The 20,238-nt window shown below is 42.6% G+C and overlaps 1 protein-coding gene across 1 annotated transcript in view; it reads right to left on the minus strand.

Annotated features, from left to right (window-relative positions):
* Positions 1–3,677: 3,677 nt before the first annotated feature.
* STAB2 (stabilin 2) overlaps positions 3,678–20,238 on the minus strand; it is an 83,175-nt gene continuing 66,614 nt past the window's right edge. The window contains exons 55-69 of the mRNA XM_054060470.1: positions 19,668–19,791; positions 18,527–18,676; positions 16,610–16,714; positions 16,119–16,226; positions 15,388–15,581; positions 14,207–14,348; positions 13,723–13,856; positions 12,420–12,585; positions 11,870–11,976; positions 11,113–11,232; positions 10,193–10,351; positions 7,869–7,976; positions 5,615–5,743; positions 4,395–4,514; positions 3,678–3,816 (exon numbers count right to left, since the gene is read on the minus strand). Coding sequence (XP_053916445.1) covers positions 3,766–3,816; positions 4,395–4,514; positions 5,615–5,743; positions 7,869–7,976; positions 10,193–10,351; positions 11,113–11,232; positions 11,870–11,976; positions 12,420–12,585; positions 13,723–13,856; positions 14,207–14,348; positions 15,388–15,581; positions 16,119–16,226; positions 16,610–16,714; positions 18,527–18,676; positions 19,668–19,791 — 1,917 coding nt within the window. The 3' untranslated portion in view covers positions 3,678–3,765. The remainder of the gene's footprint in view (positions 3,817–4,394; positions 4,515–5,614; positions 5,744–7,868; positions 7,977–10,192; positions 10,352–11,112; positions 11,233–11,869; positions 11,977–12,419; positions 12,586–13,722; positions 13,857–14,206; positions 14,349–15,387; positions 15,582–16,118; positions 16,227–16,609; positions 16,715–18,526; positions 18,677–19,667; positions 19,792–20,238) is intronic.

The raw sequence follows: 20,238 nt of genomic DNA on the forward strand, positions 1-20,238 counted from the left end.
CCTTTTCAGCACTGCAGCTGGATGTTGGCTCTGAAAAGCTTAAATCCAGTGTTAGTATTTCAGTGAGACACAGTTAATAGCCAGTTTAAGGTGAGACTGAGAGGGATGGTGTGTGAATTTTAACTTTGCTTGTTGCTGTAGCTAAAGCCTTACCTGTTACTCGGGTAACTGCTGTAGTGTTGGCCTGGCTCTGCTGCATTGCAGTGATTACAGCACAGGTGGGCTTAGGCTGATGGGATTTTCCTCCCGTCTGTGCAGTGTCTGTTCTTGTAATGTCTGTGCTTGGCTTTAGGGCGGATCTGAGCCTAAAACCAAAAATGGCAGTAACTTCAGCTTCCTTTTTAGCTTCTAGGCACCTTTCATTTTAAGTTTCAAAAGTCTTTGAATGTCTACTCTCTGATAATAAAGCCATTTCAAGAGCTCTTGCGTTTTGCATTTCGAAGTGGAGACAGATCTCTATCAGGCTTTAGATTGATCCTAAATGCTGCTTTTCAAAATTTTAAGTGTCTTTCAGTGGTATGCACTGTGGTTTTGCTGTTCCTTAGGAGAGAATGTATTTCATATGGCCTTCAGTAATGGACTTTTACAGTTAAAAGTAAACACGCACAATGGGCAAATGAGTTGAAGAAATTTAAGAAATAAGAAAATGAAACCCAGAGTTTTCTGATGTCGTATTTTAAGCTCAGGCCCTGAAAGCTGAGTTGGATGTGGTAGACAATTTGCATCAAGCGAAATAATTTTGGCAGCGCAGATTAGATGTTTTATTGAATTACTGAAATTGCAGGTAAGCATGAACGCAAACTCTGGGTAGTGTATATGTTCTAAAGATTTGAGCTGAAAAATGTCTATTTTGCACAAGGAAAACATCTGTTGATGTGTTTCCTCAAACAGGCACTTTATAGAACTGCTGTATAGTAGTTTATAAATAAGAATGCTTTCCTTTCCCTGCATCCAAAGGAAACTTTTTTTTTTAACTGGTGCTTCCCACCCCAGCCATTTTAAAAGGCATAATATGATAAATGTTTTTCAAATTTTAGTTATTAAAGGCTCTATTTTTAAAAACAAAATTAAAGAAATATATAGCATTTGGTATTCTTCATTTCATTTTAGGATATCACTTGCTTCCTACCACATTGTCAGGTAAACAAACTTTTGGTGACCAAAAGTTTTCTTGTTTATTTTTTTTTAATCTGTATTATGTGCAAATATCCATATTGAATTTCATATGCAGTATCTTTCATATTTTTAAAAGCATGGCTGCGAAGTAAAGAATGTGTTCTAATCTAGCCTGCACAAGTTTATAGGTAGTTTTCCTGTATGCTTGAAATCAGTCTGAAGTCTTCAGAGATGGTGATAGATTTTATGTTCATGATTTTCCTGTGCTCCTTTTTCAAACTTGATGTGCAACACTCCTGAAATTTGTGTGTATTTGAGTGTGTGTGTGTTTAAACAGATGGATATACTCAAAATGAGTAAGTTCATCTGACAGCCTTGATATTTTGCTGGACGAAAGAGAAGTTTTGCAGGAAGTTAGTTTGCCTTTATCAGGAGATTTGTTGGTGGGACTGTGTGAGAAATATTTAGCGTAACTTGATAATGAATTGTCGGGGTGGAAGTATCCCCCATTTGCCTTCAATTCTTTATCTTAATACTCAGATAGAACCGAACTTGTGTTACATGTGTGTAGCACCTCATGCTCCAGAAATTTTAATGCGCTGTTCAACACAAAACAAAACCAAAGCACTGTACATTCTCCATCTTCCTACCAGCAAATAATAATATTATGTTGTTCAGTTCTGCATTATTGAATTGTTAATATTTTGTTGGTTAAAACTGTGATGTTTCTTATTCTAAAGCTGGCTAGGGGTCAGTTTGTTTGCCTAATTTTCTTGTATTAAGCAGGAACAGTTTAATTGGTTTGGATGATGTTACCCACAGAATACACGTTTTGTTTCAAGATGATTTCCTCCTGTCTCCCTTCCTTTCTCTTAACTTGCAAATCAAACTTCTGTACTATGCTATGTTACAACAGCCAGCTGAAGTAAAATCTTTATATTGCATGACTTCTTGAAATAAAACGAACATTGCATGGAAAAAACGGGAGAGTTATGTTCATTCAAAACAGCCAAACTATATGTAATAGGAATTTAAGTAAGAATTTTAAAGCATATTATGTATTTTTCACTGCTAGAATGCTGCTCTTTAACTTTTAAAAACGTCTTGCATTTTTGTAATGATTTCACCTTGGCGCTCTCAGCATTACTTACTTTGACCTTGTTATGTTACTGACTTCAGAGAGATTTTTTTAGCATGTTTAAAGGGCAGTGTCTCTACATTCATTTGGAGAGCATAGCTCATTTGAACACCGGAACAAGAAGAATTTTCCATTTTCTTCTGTTGGAAACACAGAAGATAATAGTCTGCCACTAAAAGAAGAGTTTAATGAACTGTAGAACTTTTTTTGTGATAAAAATATTTAATGATTATTACAAAAATAAATGCTTGGACTTTCTCTGTGGTCCCTATGAGCCTTAATATTTTGGGGGACTGGGGAGAAGGAAAGAATGTGAGTTGTATTAATTGCAAAACTCTGTGGGGAAAACTCCCCTAATTATGCGTGTGTGTTTAAGTGTGTTTGTGTTCTATTTTTAGAAATATATTATACGTAAAAACGAGCAGGCACATCTACAGGGGCAAGGGAAGGAGTTAGGGAAGTTACTTAAGTCTCTCTCATCCAGGCATATTAATGTATCAGATTTCCTTTGTGTTATGCTTGATAGATGCGTCAACAACCCTGGATTTGCCTGCACACCTTGTCATGATAGGAGGCATCCTGGAGATGTTTTTAGATATAACTAGTGCTTTTCTGCAGTGACACCTTCCCTCCTGCCCCCATCACTAGTAGACACCAGGAAGCACATCACAGGGAAACAGTACTGCTGCCAGCCAGAAATTTTCATTTTCTTGTTATTTTGTGGTTTCTGTAGTGTTCTTACAGTTTGCTACAATGTTAAGGTTATTAAAAGAAAGAAATGAAAGTGAATTAAATGAAAGGTTGATTCGCTTCTAATAGTATGGTGAAAATTGCAGCTGTTATTGCTCTGCATCGGTTGAAAGGCAATGTTCACATCCTTGGTAAAAACGTGACGTGAACAAGCAGGTAGCTTCTGCTGCTCTCACACCTTAAAAAGCAGAATGTGGAGAATGTGGACATGATGCAGCAAAGGTACGTTCAGTCTTCATTGTCCACTTTTCACAAAAATGGCTCAAGTAAAAAATTGATTACTATTGGAATGCTTTTATTACCTTGCTAAAGGTTCTACAATTACCATTTCCCTTTGTACGGTGAGGTGAGATGTAAACGAGACACAGCCAAATTCAAGGAAAGACAGAAAAGCTAGAGGAGGAAAGTGGGGCAGTCAGGATGCTCGTATTTCCTGCTGCTGAAATTCTTAACAAGAAAGTGTACTAGCAAAAAATACTTAAGTATAAGAATACAGGTTTAGCACGTTCTGTTTCACACTTGCCATTTGTGGTTGTAAGAGACTGGGTTTTACATTTGGCATTCGTAGTCGGTATTGCTCTGATACAGCCAACACTTCTGAGGTTGGTAACTGCATGAAGGCTGCATCTTAAACAAAGCTGTGCTCTTCTGGTTTTTAATTTGTAATGATATTTTATTCCCTGAAATGTGTAGATGCTGTTTTTACACTGTAAATGTAATTAGCAATGTATTTTATAGTTGACTGATGCCAAATTCAGTCTTTAATTCTGATCATGAGGACCACTTATCACAAGCTGCTGGTCATCTGAATCCTATAAAATAGAAGAAAAAAAAATTAGACTTGAACGTTGCCTTAAGAAATTAAAGTCACTTTTGGGCAAATTTGTCCATACTGATGGCAGAGTTTGCACCTTTTGCTTCTGCACCAAGCAAGTATTTTTACTGGATGCAAAAAGGTTTGTTTTAATTTTTAGTCTCTCCATGTACATGAGAGCTTTGCTAAATTGGACCATCAAGGCTATTCAGTATTCTGGCTTTAGTCAATCTTTCCTTCCCTTGTTTTCCAGCCTCCAGTCCTTACATTTCAGATTCTTTGCAGAAAAGAAAAGGAAAAACAAAACTGGAAGTCTTTTTAAGTTTGTATAGAGGCGTCAGTGGCAAACAGCAGAATTTGAAGTCCAATTTAATTCTGCCCTTTTTGAAGGTAGATGTGAGATGTAGCTGTAGACCACAAACGAAATTACTAGCAGTGGTGAGACAGGAAAGCCAGGAACTTGAATGATGTTTTCCTGAATTGTTCTTTTTTCCCCCAACTAGACATTTTCCTGTCATAAAGTCATTCCCTCTTGCTGTAATTTCAGTTGTATCTCAAATCAAAATGAACACTTACTGAGAAAAGATCGTAAGTAGGTTCTGATGAAGTCGGTGCAGAAGAACTTTCATATGAGGGGTTGGCGATATTTGAAGGCTGTGACTTGTCCAGCGGTGTTATGTCAGTGTCATCTTTTGACTACGTAAAATCATACAAACCTGCTTAAAATCCATCCTCTGTCTAACAGTGTGTTAAGTGGGGCACTCGAGGTTCACTACCAACTGGTGCAGTATTGGGACTGGACTGGCTTTATCATCTCAGTCAGTGTCTCTGGGGATGCGCTTTGGCCTGGGTTATTGTATTATCTTGGGTCACTTAATACTGGTACCTTTTTTCTCTCTGTTACTATTTTAAAGCCTCACCAAAGAATGGGAGAGGTAGTGTTTCCCTGACATTGTGCCTACGATAAAAAGCACCAGGTTGGTCCTGTGTGCTCTCATTGCAGCTATATAAAAATACAAGCACTTCCTCTGGCTCATGGCTCCTGTTTTTGTTTCTAGAAGATAATTCACATTATGCAAGGCCAAGAGTAAAAAAGACATTTCTGGTTACTTTTAGGTAGACTTTCTTTTGGATTGATTTTTTGTGTCTTCTGTAACACTTTTTTTGCCATCCCTTATCTATGAGTAGCTTGATTATTGCTGGCTGATTTAGAAGCATCATGATACTACACAGGGCTAGCAATGTTTTTAAGAGAAAGCAAGTGTGAGAGTCCATTACTACAAAAATTTGCACTTTTAAATCCTGACAATCATTTTAATTTGCTTGTCTTTTGAATGTGGCCTTTTTCTTATCACGTTTCATCTTCCCAGCTAGTAAAACTACTAGCAGTGCCATGGAGGAGGGGGAAGAGGACAGGTACCCTTCCAGTGGTTGTAATTACCTGCTTCCCTAAGGGTGAGTTTTCTGGTGAGGGAAAGACTTCTGCACTAGTGCTGTGCAGTTAAATAAGGTTTTGGACAGTCCTTGTTGTTGCAAGTGTGCTTGCCTGGAGCGCACCCTGGAGGGAGATGTCTGGGGGAGCAGTAGGCAAATGTAATAAGCTCAAGCCCAAGACAAGTGCATGAACCTTTCCCACTTCCATAACATCTGAATCTGAATGGTTCAAATGGGAAGCAATTGGGAACGTTTACTGCTTAATAAAATGGAAGGAGAAATCGGAAGCTGTGAGTTTGGCAAGTGTGGTGGGTCTAGGCTAGTGTTGCCCCCCCTGCTTTGTGTTCCTGTCTGCTACCTACCTTGAAGTGCTGGAAGCCTGTGTTTCTCTTCCTGAATCTGAGGTAAGAATATCCAATAAAAGCCACAATTCCAGTAACCAGGCAGATGCCAAAGAATATCCCTGTCCCGGTACTGGCATGGAGATGAGCCTGTAAGCAAGAGAGAGGATTAGTGAGCTATAGGTGGGCAATGGTCACCTTCCAGCACCTGAGCACATGCAGTGTCCCTCTGAGGTATCCCCTAGTCTCAAACTACTTTTGTTCTGAAGGTTCCTGGTACATCTTTCATAGACACAGTTAAATATGGGCTTCTGATAGTAATTACATGCTAGATTTTTCAGAGTTACTGACATTGGCTCTAGTATAGCTTCATCTTGTTTATGTTTATAAGTTACAACGCATGCCTAAGTGTGTTTTTTTTTCTGGTTGTTTTTTTCAGAGTAGCTGTAGAGGCTCTGATGAGGCTGAAACCTCACTGGTCCGAGGAGAAGTGGGTACCGTGTTCCCTTAAGAATCTTTGGAAACCCGTGCTACAAACCCTAGAAGTCTCTATTTGGGTTCAGTCTTATTCTTGACTGCTTTGTGCACGGTGCAGGTGTTGGTTATTGCCAGCTGTGGGCAGCTTTACCACCATCTGAGCCCTCCTTACCAGCACTCGAATCAAACTGCATCTGAGAGAAGGCCTATCTCATTGCTGGTTAGAGGGATGGGCAGCTGGCGCAGAGGGTATGAAAGTCTGGGCTCTGCCAGCCACTCAACATCTGCCTTCTGTAGGTGACTTTGCCCAAAACATGCAATACCTTTAACTTGAAATCATTCTTCAGTCATAGCAGATAAACTGTCAATCCAAGTAACTGTATATAACATTTTAAAATATTTTAGTAAATGTGTAGTTCAAGGACTGAAAGAAATTTGGATTTAACCTAAAGGGGAGAAATTCCTGCAGGCTCTGACTTTGGTTGTCCTTCTGCAGCTCTGTATCCTAATGGACTGATATCACGAGGGTGAGCAGCAGCTTTAGGGTAACATTACTTTTGAGGGATCCTGTGGCATGCAACTGCTCAGGCTGCAATCTCCAGAAAGCAGTGTGGTCTTTGCTGGCAGTCCAGGAGGGGCCTGGAAATGGGTAGAAGATTTGTCTGCTCTTACTCTTGCTCTTCGTTGTGACACCTTAGCTCTGTCACCTGCTGCTGCCTAGAAAACTAATTATTAAGCTTACCCTGGCAAAAATAATCACATTGTTGTCTTAATAGATATGCTCTCTTCATTTATTTTTTTTTTAGGAAACTAAGTAACTTACATGGTGTAGCTGGACAGCTAAATAATGCAAAACATTTAGTTGTCCTCTAGCATGTGAAAGGTATTCCAAAGACTGTAATATCAGGCTGCTGTATACTGACAGAGATTGCCTATTATTTTGAATCATTTCCAGGCAGCAATTTATGCTTTTACCCAAGTATGTGATTTTCTACTTCTGAGAATTGTAGGCTGCAAGGGATTTTTGTCAACCACGATTGTGCAGGTGTATGGCTGAGCTTCTAGGAACAAGAAGGCTGGTTTGTAAAGGAGAAAGGGTTCCTTGGAACAAAATGAAGGTAAGAAAGAGAATATCACTAGGACTAACCGTGTGGACGGCAGTGGTGTCTGGTTAGCCACCTCTGCATTCAGAGCCACGGAGGATGGGCTGTAAATGTTAAGTGTGGCCTCTCTAGCTCATGGAGAGAAGGATGAGGATTAGTTATCCTGATGAAAGAGAAGCTCTTCAGACTAACATATGTGGTGGGTCTTCTTCCAAGGTCAACCTGAGCCTGTTGGGCTGTTACAGTGTACCCGATGTGCAACAGAGCTGGGGAGTGCTAACACTGCATATCCAAACACTGTTAAAGAAAAGATTTTGTACTGGAAACACCTTGTTGGTTTTGATAGGAATGAACACAAAGCTAAGAGTAAAGGATTTTGCTTAGAAGCTTGAAAGTTCCTTTTGTAAGAACTGAAATGGATCTTTTTTAAAACCTCCATTACAAAAATGAGCTCCATTATAAAATGGAGCTTTAATTTTATTTATATAAAATAAAAGTGGGAAGAACTTGTTCAGACAGAAAAATTCAGAATAAATTTCACAGCCTCCTTCTTCTGCAATTTTCTTTCAAGGTAACCTTTTAGACTGAAACTGCATATATAGGAAGGAAAATGGGAATATTTGAATGAGTTTGGATTGACACAAACAACAGCTATCTCCCACCACTGCCCAAAAAATAAATCACTATGTACTTACAGGTGCTGGTGGAGCCTTTAAAGGCTCTGAAATGACATGGATTATCCCGTTGGATGCGATTATATCCCATTCAACAATAGCACTTCTGTCCACATATCTGATCTCACTCTGCCAGGAAAACAAGCAATGAAAGCTGAACTTTGCCCCTTCTCCCTTTGGGACTGAAATAAACCTTGAGACTAATTCCCCACGCACAGAGGAAAATCACATGAGGGCTTACAGCTCTGCCTCCAACGACATCAGCCTGGGATGGCCCCAGACTGGTCATGGCTCTCCTGTGCATGAAGTAGCCATCATCATTGCCTTCAGGCATGCCTTTGTCCTTCTTTTTTCAAAAAAAAAAAAAAAAAAGGAAAAAAAAAGATAAAAAAGGTTATTTTGATCTTTGTGCAATTGCCAAGCGCTGCCTAGGAATGCTGTTACTCCGGAGTGCCAGGCAAACTGCAATCTGCCTCCGTTACAGCTGCTTTCTGTGCTGAGGGTGCCACTTGTACTGAGTTTGCTGGCTTAAGAGAGCTGAGTCAGCACTAGTGGGGACCTGCTACCTGCAGTTAAATTGGTGGCCGAGCATCTGTGAGCTGGAGAGTGCTCCCATTTGGCAGCTCATCAGGAAGGGAGAGGGATGGAATCAGAGGTTGCCTCTCCCATGCTTCTCTAAACTCTGCTGATGGTGGGAGTCCTTGACTGCTTCGGGTCGGTCCTGAGTCTCCCCATCCTGTTTTGGATGTGTTTTAAATTGAAACTTAGCAAAGTGGTTTCTCCGCAGTGAGCAGAACTGGGAGCTCCTGCCTGCTGTTGCCCCAGCACAAGGTTGTTTGCTGCTGCTGAAGCACACGGTGACATTCTTTGCTCATGGAGGAAGGCATTCAGCCTTGGTGGCACCAGAGAGTGATGTGGTAGTCACAACGCATCCTTCTCTCTCTCCTTCACCCCTGTGCTGCCCTGCCGGGATCCTGGGGAAAGCTCATGGACTCTGACCTGATGTGCTGGAACAGGTGGGTGTTTGGCTGCCTGCAGCATGTGTGGAAAGTGGCTGCCACCTCTCCTTCCTACTCTGGCAACCCTGCAGCCAGGGAAGCCAGGGGCTTGCTCAAGTCCACCACAGAGGAAGAAAAGCTACAAATTTCCAATCAGCTTTGAAGGTCAGGAGCAAGATTTGTGTTAATGGGCTCAGAGCCTCCCCTTGGTAGCATTTGAAGAGAGGAGGATTTTTTTTTTTTTAAAGGAGAAACTCTTCTAACTCAAATATCACATCAAAGTGATCCAAACCAGCTTCTGGCACGCTAATGAGTGGAGTGGTAAGCCTTGTGCTGGTGCACCCTATCTGTCATAAGGGTGTATTAATGAGATTATTTGGTTTGCACTATAGGATGTTTTTAAACACGTAAATCAAGTACATGGTAATTGTCATGCTAAAGGAGTTTCTCTGTAAGGCAAAGGAGGAAGGGAGCAAAGGCAGCAGGTGGGATGTGCACCTCTTCCTGGAGCACCTGTTTCCTTCCTGTTGGTGTCCAGGAAAATCCTCTACTGTAGTTGGCATATTGGGCACCCAACTTTCCTTGGGTCCAGTGGCATCCTCAGAGCACATTTTGACTGCAAGCCCATGGGTGCTGGGCTTCTTATATTCATATTCAGCTATACTGCATCACTCACAGCAGAGTCCTAGCCTTGGTCTCAATAAGCTCCTCTCTCAGACATGATTTAAGTGCCTGGGTAGCAAGTATTTTCTTAAATAGTGAGACATTGCATGTCTTTTCAAAGGGTATGTTTTCCTAAAATGTCAGAGGATACTTTCCATTTGCAAAAAGGATATATATTTTTGCATTTAACCTCTCCCTCCAAATAGCAATAAACAATGTAAACCCTGCTTTTGCTCTGAGCAAGGCTATGCTGAGATCTCCTCTCTTCCAGAAAGTTACCTTTCAAATTAGCTTTTACAAATGCAAACATCTTTCTTTAATGATAAGCTGCTACTCTCGTCTTTTCCCCTATCACACTGCCATCTCCCATAATCCTGCCAGGCTGACAGAAGAGTTGAATCAAGCTCATATCCCGATCCTGCAATCCCTGCAGGCCAGCTGAACAGCTTCCTTTGAATTTTGGGAGTCAGAGCTTGGCCATTTGCAAACTTGTAAAGCTTTGTAACTTTTGTAAAGCTTTCCAGCTTCTATCTCCAGGCAGGAAAGAGCCTTCTGAAGTCAGCCTCTCATTGCTGCTCCTAGAATCTTACTGAATTGTTCTCTGGATCAGTGTATCACCTGATTACAGGGTATAGCGCAAGGAGCAAAAAAAGTGTGAAGATGGGAAATTTATTGGAAAGGTACCTGTTCGGTGGAGGAGGTTTGATGTTCCTGACCTCTGGTGTTTGTAATCAGGAGTTTTTCCCCTAGGTGAGTTAAAAGCGTGGTTCCATTGGTCAAGTCTTCGTAAAACATTATGCTGGCATTAGATAAATGATACTCAATGTCTCGCCCAGAAAGAGTCTGCAAATGAGGGCAAAATACAAGGACCGTTAACTGATCTCATTAATCCACTGGATTTATCCTTAGACTAGAGCACCGAGTCCTTTTTGCTCTTAATACTGCAGCAAGTGCAATGTGAGGCAGATGCTATTGGGAAATCTGGATGAGCACTGTGGGATCTTCTGTCCCTGCTGGCTTCTTAGATCCCTCAGCAAGCAGTACCTTGATTCTGATGGGACAAAGGATTTAACTCTTTTGCATGATGACCAGAAGTGATAAGCCTTAGAGATATTCCAAACAGCCTGAAGATGCGAGCCAGGGCATAAGCCCATGTGAATTGTTTGAGGCAAAGTTTGACTGAAGGAAGGAAGGAAGGAAGTAAAAAAGGGATAAGCATAGAAATGAAGCTAGGAACAGATGTCTTTCATGGATTTGTGGGAAATACCAAAGCTGTGCACTGTTTTCTTCAAATAACTGCTTGACGTTAATAAGCCAGAGGAAACTTAATCTCAGCAGACTCCTTTATAACTGAGTAACTAAAACCTCTGATTCCCTGTAGTGACTCAGACACTCGATAACCTTACACTCCTAACTGTGGAAGACAAATGGAAATGATGAACTCTCCTCTTTCAGAAGCACAGTCTAAACTATCTTGGGTTACAAAGAAGCATGTCATACTAAGGTTATTTTTTTCTTAAATTTCACCATGATACCAAAACCTGTAATGGCTGTTTAAAAAGTGTTATTAAGATGAAGAAGGAAAAAAAGAAAAAAACTCTGACCTCATTTTCCATTAACCCGTTATCATTTGGAGCAAAGAGGGTGGCGCGCACTGACAGATCTGTGAGGTACCGCAGGAACTCTCTCCCCTTCCTAGAGCTATTGGAGTAAACCATGATGTCCTAGGCAGAAATAAAATCCAGCATTATAAGGAATAATTGTGAGCTCCTGCTTGGAGCGCTGAAAAGATGAGACCATATAAATAATTATGAAGAAACTTTCTGTTATTAGCCATGAAGCAGATCTAGAGAGACATTATGGAGGAAGTTTCTATTAAAACACAGTTTTAGCTGTTGATTTTGCAAGCACATCTTAAACTTGGAGGGAGCTGGGAGGGAGTTAGGCCCTCATTGTGAGGCTCCTTATATGTGTCTGAGAAACAGCAAGAAGAGGACCCTTTTAATGCTTTCCTTTTTGCCAGCAATAATTCAATACAATTTATTACAGAAAAAGCAGCGCACTCCTTGTGATGCTTAGAAAGCCAGAAGCAGTTGTGCACAGAATCTTCTTTCAGCTAAACCTGCTGCAGCATTTAATTTCCAAATAAGTTTAAAAAAATCCAAAATCTCTTTAGTGCAAGTAATTAAAAAATAGCCACTAAGTTCTGATTTTCACAGTGCAGATTTACACCAATCCACCTTGCTTTGCTGGTGTGGTGGTGTTACCTTCTAGTAAAGCAAACACTGATATACAACTCAGTGGTAGAGCTTGCTTTGCTTTGCTCACCCAACAGAGCAGAGCACCAGCTGTGAGACATACCAACAAGAAGTTTTTCAGCATTGGGAAAGATGTCAGCACTTGCAGCAAGTTCCCGCTGCAGGAGAAGCCGTCCCCAACGTAGCCTGGCTTGCAGGTGCAGTTCACCTCTGGAAGGTACAAATACAGATAGCCACGTGAGCACCCTTTTCATAGAACCATAGAATGCTTTGGGCTGAAGGAGACCTTTAGAGGCCATCTAGTCCAATCGCCTTGCAGAAGCAGGGACATCTTCAATTAGATCAGGTTACTCAGAGCCCCATCCAACTTGACCTTGAATGTTTCCAGGGACGGGGCCTCAGCTACCTCCCCGAGCAACCTGTTCCTGTGTTTCGCCACCCTCATTGTTAAAAATTTCTCTCTTTTGAGAAGGCTTTAGGTCACCCTGTGCCTGAAAACCAACTTGCAGGCAACAGATAATTATTTTTTTTTAAATTGGAAGGAGGCAGCGTCTCTTGCAGTGTTATCTAGTAGCCTGTGGCCAACTAAAGGGACTGGAATCTGGGCTGCTGCTTCCGTTTGTGCAGAGGAATGCAACAAAGGACCCTCTTACCCTTCTCCCTGTAGCAGAAGACGTCCCAGGTTTCACTCAGGTTGACTCTTCTCCCGTAGTCCACGATGCCGACGTACCCTAACCCGCAGTTTGGGGAGGAGAAGGCGGTTGGGTAGCCAACTCTTTCACCCTCAAGCCAGCCAGCAGCACACAGGTGGTACCTTGCCTGCAGCCACACAGCCGTAAGGGAAAAAACACAAGGGAAAGAGCTGGGTGGCAGGGCTGGTGCAATGTATGATCCCCCCAGGGTGCTGAGGCAAGATGTGACCCACCAGTCCTCTTTCTGAGGGTCTGAGACAGCTCTGTCCCTCTGTCCATCGTGCAGACTGCCCTGTGTTGAGGTCTGTGCTGCAGAGAAAGGGGCCCTCTGAAAGCCGGTGGCTCCTTGAATGGACCAAGGGAGCCTTTCCTGGGAAAAGCTTCCGCAAGGCTAAAGCTGGGCAGGATGAGAGGTGGGTGTGAAAGCCAAAGGGGGTGTGTGCAATCGTGTTGTATGCCAGCCCACCATTTTTCAGCATGGGAAAAGCCAACAAACCAGCTCAACATGGAAAATATGTCCACAGGGGCACTAGAGCCAGACTTGCTGCTGACTTTGTTGCTTTGAGGGAAATATTTAGACTACAGAGCACAGGAAACATGCAGCTCTGGCTGCAGTCTGAATCTTGTGAGGCAGCAGAAGGAGGTTTATGTGCTGGCACGGGTCCAGCTTCACATTTTGCTAAAGGTGCTTGTAAATGGCAAGTAACTTTCTTCCTTCCGCAGATGAGAAGGAGCCAGAAAAGCACAATCAATCTGACTCACTCTTCTAAAACATGTTTTACAAGCCCAGGGTGTAATGCTTATCCTATTGACGTGAGCTGTGCGTTGTCGATAACACACTCAAGGAACTGAACATGGAAACATGTTTGCTAACTTAACAGTACTTTGGGAAAAGATTAATAGAGCCTTACACTAAAAAAAAAATAAAATAAAAATCTAAACATAGTTCTGAAGTGTACATTTATGTAACAAGTCCTAATAGTTAAAACCCCCTTGAAAACACTGTAATTCTGGCTCTACCATCTAACCCTAATATCACTGGAAACGAGAACTTGGTGACCAGTTTCAGTGCTGTATGAGCAGGTGTGAAACAAATGAGCAATCTGAAAACTTCTCCCAACCAAACATACTATTGTGCACAGGGGAAGGAAAGGAGAGAAAATGGAGCTTATCAGCACAGAGCAGCCCCCTTTCTCCTCCCTCCCTGTTTACGTTGTGGCTAGGTCATCCCCAGGGATCTCCTCCTGTAGTGAGGCTACTTCACCTTCTGAGCATACATCAGCTGGTTATATGTTGCGATGGTGGCTGACTCATTGGCGCAGGCCTCCTTTGCCTTCTCGTAAGTCATTTTGTACTGCCCTTGTGGGGACCGTAAGTGGAAAACCCCAACCGTGGTATCTACAAAGAGAAATAAGAACCAGCTTTTCCTGAGCAGGGTTCCATGTCTGGATGCACATTCAACTGTGCCATACAAATACCCATGAATTTTGTGAACTGTAGTTGAGACAGATTGATTCCTTAGGGGTAACACTCCTACCTGAAACATCTTCATCTGTTGCTTTAGAAATCTGGTATTGCGAAGTATGTAAGCACACACTCCAACTTTGATCTTCTCATTGTTTGAAGGGGGCACAGGTAGAGGACTGAGTGAGCTTACAGACGCAAGGATCCTGGCCACTGGCTTCAGTGCAGTGGCACAGGGACAAGGATAGGCCTGTCCTGTGGCATGCATGGTGTGCCATCCTCACCTTGGAAGTGTAGATCGGCACAGTCAGCGTCGGGGTGGCACTGCCCATTGTCTTGTAAGCAGCGGTCAAGAGGAAGCTGCATCACTGAGCAGTTCAGCCCATCACCAATGTAGTTATTTTTACATTCACATTTGCGTTTGCCCTGGTCAGAGAAAGAAGGAAAAAAGGCTAGGTCAAGTACTTAGCTAAAATAAAAGTGGTATTTCAAATACTGTTCTGAACTGTTGGAAAAATTTCACTTATTATATCCAGGAAAGGACAAACAGGAAAGTTGCTCCTAAAAACTGAGATTCAGCAGACCACAAACTCTGACACTGACATTTATTCTTCTGAGCAAAACATTTACCCATGCACTTGGGTGCTTTGTTGAATTAGTACCAAAGCGTAAGTCCACCCACAAAGCTAATAACACGCACTGGAGAATTATATGACACATAATTAACAAAAAGTGATGGAAAACCTGTCAAAATGATATTTAAATGACTGGGCATCAGAGCATGAAAGGAATTCAGTAGCCCACTGATAGTAATAAATTGAGAACTATAAACCAAGCAGGGGTTGTTGACAGCCAGGGATTGTGATGGTTGACAGCTGGAAAGGATTAGTGGCAAGGCTTTTCTAGATAGCTCCCGGAAGACACATCAGGCAAACCACCAAAATGGAACAGACAGGTGATCCTGAAAGCACCAAGACAACGGCTGGATTATGTCACCTGCACAAATTTTCCTCAATAGCATTGACCATGTGGGCCAAGGAATTTGTATCATGTGGCTGCAGAGCTTTTCAAGCTCAGTCTGTTCAACTAACAAGGGACACGACTCTCCCAGATGTCTCTAGGCTTAGCTACCAAAATAGATTCAGTTTCAGTCCAACAAACTACTACTGCACACACTGATATCCAGTTAGAGAGAGAGATAAGAAGAGAACAGAAAAGTTAAACATACAAAATATCCCATCTGCTTTAGCACTGTTTCTCTAGAGAAAAGTTGTCAAACTTTCTCATCCCTTTGCTGAAAGGATACCCAACTGATGTGGAAAGCAGGCTGGAGCTTTGTAAAGGTTCTGGAAAACATGGCCTTGAGGGGGTATGGAGCGTGATCCAGCCAAAGAAAAGACACCTGCTGGCATCAGTAAGAAATACCTCAGACTTCCCTGCTTGTGACTGAAACCATCCAACTTACGGGTCCTATGATGGTGCAAATGGCATGCTCATGGCAGCCTCCGTTGAACCCATCGGCACAAGGATTTATTGGAAGGCAGGTAAAGCCATCACCTTTGTATCCTTTCTGGCAGCTACAGAAGACTTTCACCCCAAGTTGTGTGCATTCGGCTGCCTTGTGGCACCCACCATTGTTTTGTTTGCAAAGGTCTGCGGCTGCATGGGGAAAAGAAAACATGTGAGTAAAAATTGCTTTGAAAGAGGATGTTCTTCACAAAGACAAACTGTCCCCAGTTTTTTTTAAGAAGATAGAAGACTTGTTTGGGGGAAAAAACCTGTTGGAGCTTCAGAAGGCATTCCTGAACTTGCGTGAAAGGCTCTGAAGTCCTTGTCAATATGTCCTCTATTTAAGTGACATGTGCCCACCCTTGAGATTCTGTTTCATCTTTTGGTTGCCCAAGACAGCTGGGTTTTTTTTTTGTGACTCTGTTCTGGCCTGGATGACTTCAAAACCTAACTGAAGCAGGCTTTTTGTTCATATTCCTGCTTGGTAAAGCCTGGTGAAGCCAGCCGCTTGCTTTGGGAAACACCTGATCTGTACATATCTTAAGTTTGTTTCACTTGCTGCACTGTGGAAGTTGTTAGGTTTGAGAGCCAACATTTCATACCAGATGGTAACTACATGAAAGTGCATGAGCAAGAGGGGACAGCCTGCTTTCTTGTAGCATGCTGTGAATGGGACAGGGAGCTTACCTGTGCACGTGAGCCCGTCCCCATTGTAAAATGGCTTGCACTGACAGGTGTTATTTTCCATGCAGACAGCATTGGTGGAGCAGTTAGGGGAACACACTGGCTGCAGAGCTGTGGGAAAGACAACAGCTAACATGAAGATACTGCTTATATTGCAATGTCCTTGTTTAAAGCAGAAAGAAAAGGCTTCAAACAAGTTTGCTAACTCGAAAAGTCTGTAAGACTCTTTTTCAGTGCTTAGCTCTCAGATGATCCCTTCCCTCATGTAGCTCAAAGCCCCTCCACAGGGGAGGCAGGCATTTATATTCCCATTTCACAAAGAGGAAGCAAAGCAGTGAAGGGACTTATTCTCAGTTTAGAGCAGTCCCTTAGTCTCCTTTGAGGTCTTCTGATTCTGCTAATCCTTTGCCTCTCTATGCAAACCAGCCGTTGAATTGTAAATGCTTCCAATCCATGGCTCCATGAGACTGGATCTGGTGAGAGAAGGCAGAGACCTAGCTTGGTTTCACATAGCCGTCCAGTCCATCCTGTTTCACAGAAACATCGTCCGGTTCCTGAATATCCTTCATCACACTGCCCATTGTTCTTGCATTCACAGGCTGCAAAAGGAATGCAAGAGGGATCATTTGCAGAGCTGCATTTGGGAATGTGGAAAACCTTTCCCTAGAGAAACATCACCTAGATTGTCAGTTTAGATACAATTTTTTTAGCAATTATTTAGATAAATTGAAGCTCATGCTTTTTTACCGCAAGGCCAGTAAAACTGTGGGCCATAGTGTACAGAGAAATTGGGCAGTTTCCATCCTTGGAGGTTTGCGAGCCCCAACAGGACTGACCCAGAACAACCTGGTGTAAGCTCAGAGCTGAGCTTGTAGGGGATTGGACTGGATATCTCCTGGGGTCCCTTCCAATCTGAATTATTCTGTGATCCTATGATTTTATAACTGACAGTTGTCCACTTTGCCTCTAAAAATGAAAATTAGTATTGATCTGCATTGTGGTAAAGTAGCAGACTTCACAAAGAACTGAGACAGGAAAGAGTTAATGGCCGAGGTGAAGACCCAGCCTGATTCTCCTTAATGTGAATCAGATGATGTTTGTGGGGAAGCATTTTAGCCAGAGAGAAGCAAGTGTTCAGAGAGAGAGTGTGTTTAATTGCTGTTTGGGAGAAGTTCTGTCTGAGTAAGGAAACTAAGTATAAGGTTAGTGACCTTTGCTGTAAAATATGGGCAAATTAGCTGTAATTTTTTTTTAAGGTTTCAGATATTTTTATAACTAAAAGCTTCTGAATTCTGTTTGTTCCTTTGATGTGTGCAGTGTCACCTCTTGTGCCCTGCAAACCAGAGCTTGAGGGACTGGTTTAAACTAGAGGTGATGTTTTTTTTCCCCACTATTTGTGCGCTACAATAACTTATATACTGAGTCTTTCTTAAAGAATTATTGGTGGCTTTCTGTTTTATAAAGTAATGAAGTAGTATCCTTTCTTGTCTTATCCTTCTTCCTGAAATACTGTTGTTTTAAGATTAAAATAATGTGGGACTGAGGAAACTGATTCTGTGAAGGCCTGGTCAGAGGGGGAGTTTTGCCCTCAGGTTATCTAGTTTTTGGCATAAGTATGCATTAAAGAGAGAAGGTATGAAATATTGTTATGTTAAGTACAACAGTCTGGCTCAGACTACTAGCTCATACAGTTTATGCTATATTGTGTTATAAAATCAATAAGTTGTAGGTAAGCATTCTCTTGAGCATTGCTATCGAAGCCGAGTGTTTTGCCTCCCCTCTAAAGATATCTAGCTTATAATCCCCACCATGTGTGCATCATGAGCATCACAGGTGCACAGGGTTAGGATGGAAAGGTTAACGTTGTAGCTCCCCACCTGGAAGCTTTGTGTTTGGAAAACATTTTTAAAGGATGATATTGATCCTGGTTCTACCTTGTTTACATTTTAAAACACAGTGAAATGGATGATGTGAGCAGTTTGTTGGCTACTGTCCCTCCTCACGAACTGCATTTATCTCAGTGTCCTTTTTCGTCTCTTCTGCAAAAGTAGTGCGTGGCCTTGGTCTCCTGCAATCCTTGAGGGACCACGTTGCTAAAATGTGGTCTTGCCTTTTATGGGGATGTGGGAGAAGGCTGCAGTTGACTAAGGCTCTGTCTCCAGTCCCTGTTACTTATGTATCACATAAGAATTGGATGAGCCTTGCAGAGAAAGCTAAATAAAGTTCTGCATCCTCTGCCTATTCCTCCTCCCTTCTGAGAACTGGTGCCATTGGTCCATCCTGTGAGAAAAGACTAGGGAAAGATGTTTATATGGAAAAGGGGAAGCATTTCTTGATTTACTTAACCTATCACTGACAAAACAGTTTAGGTGTCACATAGGCGACAGCATGGAAAGGAAACTTATACGTACTCTTGCAGTTGGGGCCGTATCTGCCTGGCCAGCACAGCTCACAGGAAGTCCCATTGAAGCCACTGTTGCAGCGGCACTCTCCTGTTCCAGTATATCCGTCGTCACAGGAACCATGGCCATTGCATGGGATCTCTGGGCCCCCTGGGCAAGCTGAAAGGATTTATTTATTTTTTTTTAAAAAAATATTTTTTTTTTAGCTCAACCGTATGTTGAGCTAAACATTGTCATTGTTTATTATTTATTGTCCTGTAAAAATTCTTGAACAGGGAAAGTCCTGTAAATGGATCTCTGTCGGGTTGTGTAAAATCAGCTGTGACCCTTGCAACTGCAAGCCTTGTGATCCACTTCTACAGCTCCTGTCAGAGACATGGTGTGGACTCCTCTAGCCCTGTGTCTGTGTGCTCTTACCTGGGTGCCTGCTCATTCAGACCCAGCAGTGAATGACACTGCCCAGACCCTGCTTGTATCCAGCTTTGCTTGTGTACCTCCATGCACCCGAGTGCTGCTGGGATGAGCTCAAAGAGCAGCTCAGGTTGGGCTGGCCAAAATTCCTTGAGACTCCAATGTGTCTGTTTGCAAAATCTGGACAGAGTTAGCCAGCAGGGCTATGTGTCCCTGGACCTGTCTGCCAGCAGAGATCCTAACCCACATCCTTACCCTACGTGCCCTGGTGAGATCCTCACCACCGTTCCCCAACAGGGCCGGCAGGTGAAGGAACATGGAGTTCATTGGTATCTCCTGGCGAACAGCTAGAGAAAAAGCTTCCCAACCTGTCTCTGGTGTGTCCTGGTATTGCTGCCAAGAACCCGATATCTGTTTTTGTATTGAAAGGACTTTCAGCTGGTGACTGACTAAGATTCATTCGGTTTCATTACAGCAGAGCAGTCTTTACTCTGTAGCATTCACTTAGTTTGCTGTTAGTATGGAGCTTAAACTTACTGTAAATGTGAAAAAGAAATTATTTGGAGTGGAAAAGCAATAATAATTTGTTTGCTCCATCTCCAGCAACAGAGTTCCCCCATCTTGCAACTGTTCTCTCCTCATGCGTCCTATCCCAGCTCCCAGAGTTGAGCCTGCTGGGTGTTATGTAGCTGTGTTCAGGGGAGGCCGTGGGCTGGTGGCATGGAATGAGGGATCCTACCTTGGCAGTCTGGCCCGAAGTAGCCCTTGCAGCACTTGGCAGTGTGGATGACCATGGAGCAGTTCCTACGGCAGCCGTCCCTCCGCAGCCCATAGGACTCGTATGTGCACCACTGAACCCCTTCCTGGGCATTTCATGTGCCAACAGAGAGAAGGGGGTGGGGGAAACACAGGAAGATGAGTGCCATGTGGAAGTTTGTTTTTTTTCCTTTTAAAATTGCAATTTCTGATGTATGCTGAATCAAAATGTGATATGTAAAGAGGCCCTCACTCTTTCTTTGACTCCTGAGTTGCTAGGCACCATGAATGAGGATGGAGGGGCTGCTCCAAAGTCAGTGGAAGCACTTGCTACAGTGGATGACGTGCGAGACCAACAAATGTCCCCCACCACCAGTGTTTGGGTGCTTGCTGAGGGGCATCTTTGTCCCGGAGGTTTTATGGCATCACTTAACAGCATGGTTTCATGTTGAGGTTTTTTTTTTTCTTTTCTTTTTTTTTGAAGCAACTTATTCTAGTTTGCTTGTGTGAAGTATGGAGAAGAGCAGGTTAGACCGCTTAAATGCAAGATTTTA

This window comes from Cuculus canorus, chromosome 1 (genome assembly GCF_017976375.1).
Source record: "Cuculus canorus isolate bCucCan1 chromosome 1, bCucCan1.pri, whole genome shotgun sequence".
Lineage (NCBI taxonomy): Eukaryota > Metazoa > Chordata > Aves > Cuculiformes > Cuculidae > Cuculus > Cuculus canorus.